At 64.5% G+C, this 2567-nt stretch overlaps 1 protein-coding gene across 1 annotated transcript; it reads right to left on the bottom strand.

The window, feature by feature from the left end:
• Positions 1-531: 531 nt before the first annotated feature.
• On the bottom strand, positions 532-1792 carry PFL1_06761 (uncharacterized protein; the record flags this gene model as incomplete). The annotated part of the gene is made up of 2 exons (XM_007884307.1): positions 532-570; positions 704-1792. The coding sequence occupies 2 exons, from the start codon at positions 1790-1792 to the stop codon at positions 532-534; spliced, it is 1128 nt and encodes a 375-aa protein (XP_007882498.1).
• Between the last annotated feature and the right edge of the window lie 775 nt (positions 1793-2567).

The following is a 2567-nucleotide window of genomic DNA, read 5'->3' as shown; positions in this document are numbered from 1 at the left end:
AACGACGAAACGAAAAACGGAACGGGACCGGGTACGGTAGGTACGTAGTTACGTCCGTCGTGCCCTCCCCCCGTTCCCCGTCCCCCCCCCCCCCCCCCCCGCCGGCCGTCATGGCGATAGTCTTCCCCCCGGATACGGCCATTGCCCGCGTCCTCGTGAGCGCATGGGCGCGCGGCGACGCCCTACTCCCGCACCAGGTCAACGGCAACCAGCAGAGGACCAAGATGTGAAGCGATGCGATGCCGGTGCACGCCCCTCCACCGCGCCTCGCCTCGCCTCGCCTCGCCTCGCCTTGCTAGACGGACGAGGACGAAAGTAGAAAGGCGGTGTACGTCCCATCCCTTTCCCTTTTTTCAAACTCGGCCCAAGATCCAAAGGTATGCCAAACGGATAGAAGATCGATTGGAGGCTGTACCGGAACCGCCCCAACGAGACACGATGCGATGGGCCTTCTAGACCGTCGAGGATACAAGAAGGGGGAAAGGGAAGGGCTGAGAGTCGAGAGTCGAGAGTCGAGAGTCGAAAGGGCGATCAGACGACGCCCCAGAAGTCTTCGAGGGCGCAACAGAACTGTCCAAAAGGGCATCGCAGCGAGCGAGCAAGGCATGGGGGGCACGACGAGGGGCAAAAGGACAAGGTCAGCAACGAGCTCGCAACGGCACAAGAGGAACAGGAGATGGGGGAACCCGCCCCGCCTGCTCACCTTTCCGCAGGCGACCGAGGCGCTGAGCGAGTACTCGGAGATGGAAATCTTTTCGTCGACGACGCCGTCTGCAAAGTTGTCCTGTCCGTGCGCCATGGCGCCGACAAAGACGGCAATGCTGTGGTCCTTGGGCACCGTGGGGAGGTACGACGAGAGGCGCTGGACGGGCGAGTCAAACGAGAGGGTGATTTTGTGCGTGTTGGCGGGGAAGTGGTCGGTGACGGGGTTGCGGATGACGCGGAGGAGCTTTTCCGAGCCCTGGACGCTGCGGATGCTGAGCTTGTGGAGGAGCTGGACCATCAGGCCGCTGAAGCGCTTGAATGTGCGCGGGATGCGAACGTGCGGGTTGACCTCGATCAGAACACCCTTTGCCGTGTGGATGTAGACCTGGAGCAGTCCGGCCTTGTTGAGGGGCGAGTCGAGCAGGGTGAGGAGGCACTGGTGGGTAATGTCCGGGCGGGCCTCTGCAATGTCGCGCCCCATCTTGGCGAGCACGCGCTGGTGGTCGTCGCAGTTGAGGAGCGCGTACTTGTCGCCGTCGTTTTTGGCGTTGCGGCCGTTGCCGCCCGAGCTGCGTCCCGCCGAGCCGGAAGAGACCTTGTAGGTCTCGAGGCAGGCCTGCTCGAGGACGACGATGAGGCGGGGCGTGTTTTCCTTTTCGGTCGTCGTCTTTGGCACCTTTGGCACCTGGGGGACGAGGTTGGAGTCGACGCGGGTGCGCTTGGGGTGGGGTGCTGCGGCCGACGACGACGACGAGGAAGAGGCTGCTGCGTGCGAGGTGCCGGGCATGGCGGTGACGGGCTTGGGTGGGAGTGCGTGGCGCATCGCGGGCTTGGGCTGCGCTGATGCTGATGCTGCTGTGGATGATGTCGACGGTGCTGCTGCTGCTGCTGCTGATGATGCTGCGGTGCCGTCGGCTGCTTCGGTCTTGATGGCGGCTGCGCCTGTGAGCGAGGCGGGTGCGGGTGAGGCGCGGGGCGACTGCGGGAGGGGAGCAATCTGACGCCGGTAGGTGGTGGCGGGTGCGGAGCGGGTCGTCATGCGGTCATCGTCCGAGTCCGAGGCGGCCGACGAGGCAGAGGAAGACATGGCGGGGTTGCTGTGGTGGTGGTGGCAGTGGCAGAGGTGGTGATGAGGTGGTGGTGACAGGGAGAGAGTCGAGAGTCTAAACCCAGAGGCAGTGACGTCGGATACGCAGGCTGAGGGTGTGGCGGAGAGAGAGATAGAGAGGGGGGGAGAGAAGCGAATCAAGAGGGCACGACTGTTGGCGGTGTGGGGCTCGGTGCGGGGAGGGATGCCGTATTGGATTGAAGATGGTGTTGGCAAGGCTGGGCAGCTTGCTTGGTGCTTCAAGGCTTGGCTTTGTCCTTCTCAGAAGGTCCGGGTGCGGGTGCTTCGGGTGCTCAAGAGGAAGCTGCCGGTGGCTAGCCCCACGAGAGAGGCACACGACCGACCCAAAGCCAAGCCGGGCTGAAATTTCTCTCGAGCCAAAGAGGTCGCTCGGCCCAGCGAGGAGAAAAAAAATTGGGCTGCAGGAGCTACCTAGCCAGCTGGCAGCGCGGGGCTTCAAGCCCTGCGGGAAAAAACTTGCGCGTGGCTAAGACAGGGCTGGCTAGCTCGCCATTATCGGCCGGTTGGGTGCGGCCTGGCTTGGCGAGCAGCCCGGGTTCCGATGCAAACGCCAAAACCAACACCCTGACCCGCTTGACCTCGGGCCCAGGCCAGGCCTGGCCAGCAAGCGAGACGGGGCGAGGCAGGCAGGCAGCCAGGCAGGCAGGCAGGCAGGCAGCCCGCCACCCAGCCCGCAGAGTTGCGACTTGCGACGCGCTCGCCGGCCTGGCGTCGAGCTGGGCTTTCGGCCCCC

The sequence above is a fragment of the Pseudozyma flocculosa genome (assembly GCF_000417875.1).
Source record: "Pseudozyma flocculosa PF-1 unplaced genomic scaffold scaffold00030, whole genome shotgun sequence".
NCBI classification, from domain to species: Eukaryota; Fungi; Basidiomycota; class Ustilaginomycetes; order Ustilaginales; family Ustilaginaceae; genus Pseudozyma; species Pseudozyma flocculosa.
The sequence above is the reverse complement of the archived record's forward strand: the minus strand, read 5'-3'. Positions and strand labels throughout refer to the sequence as shown.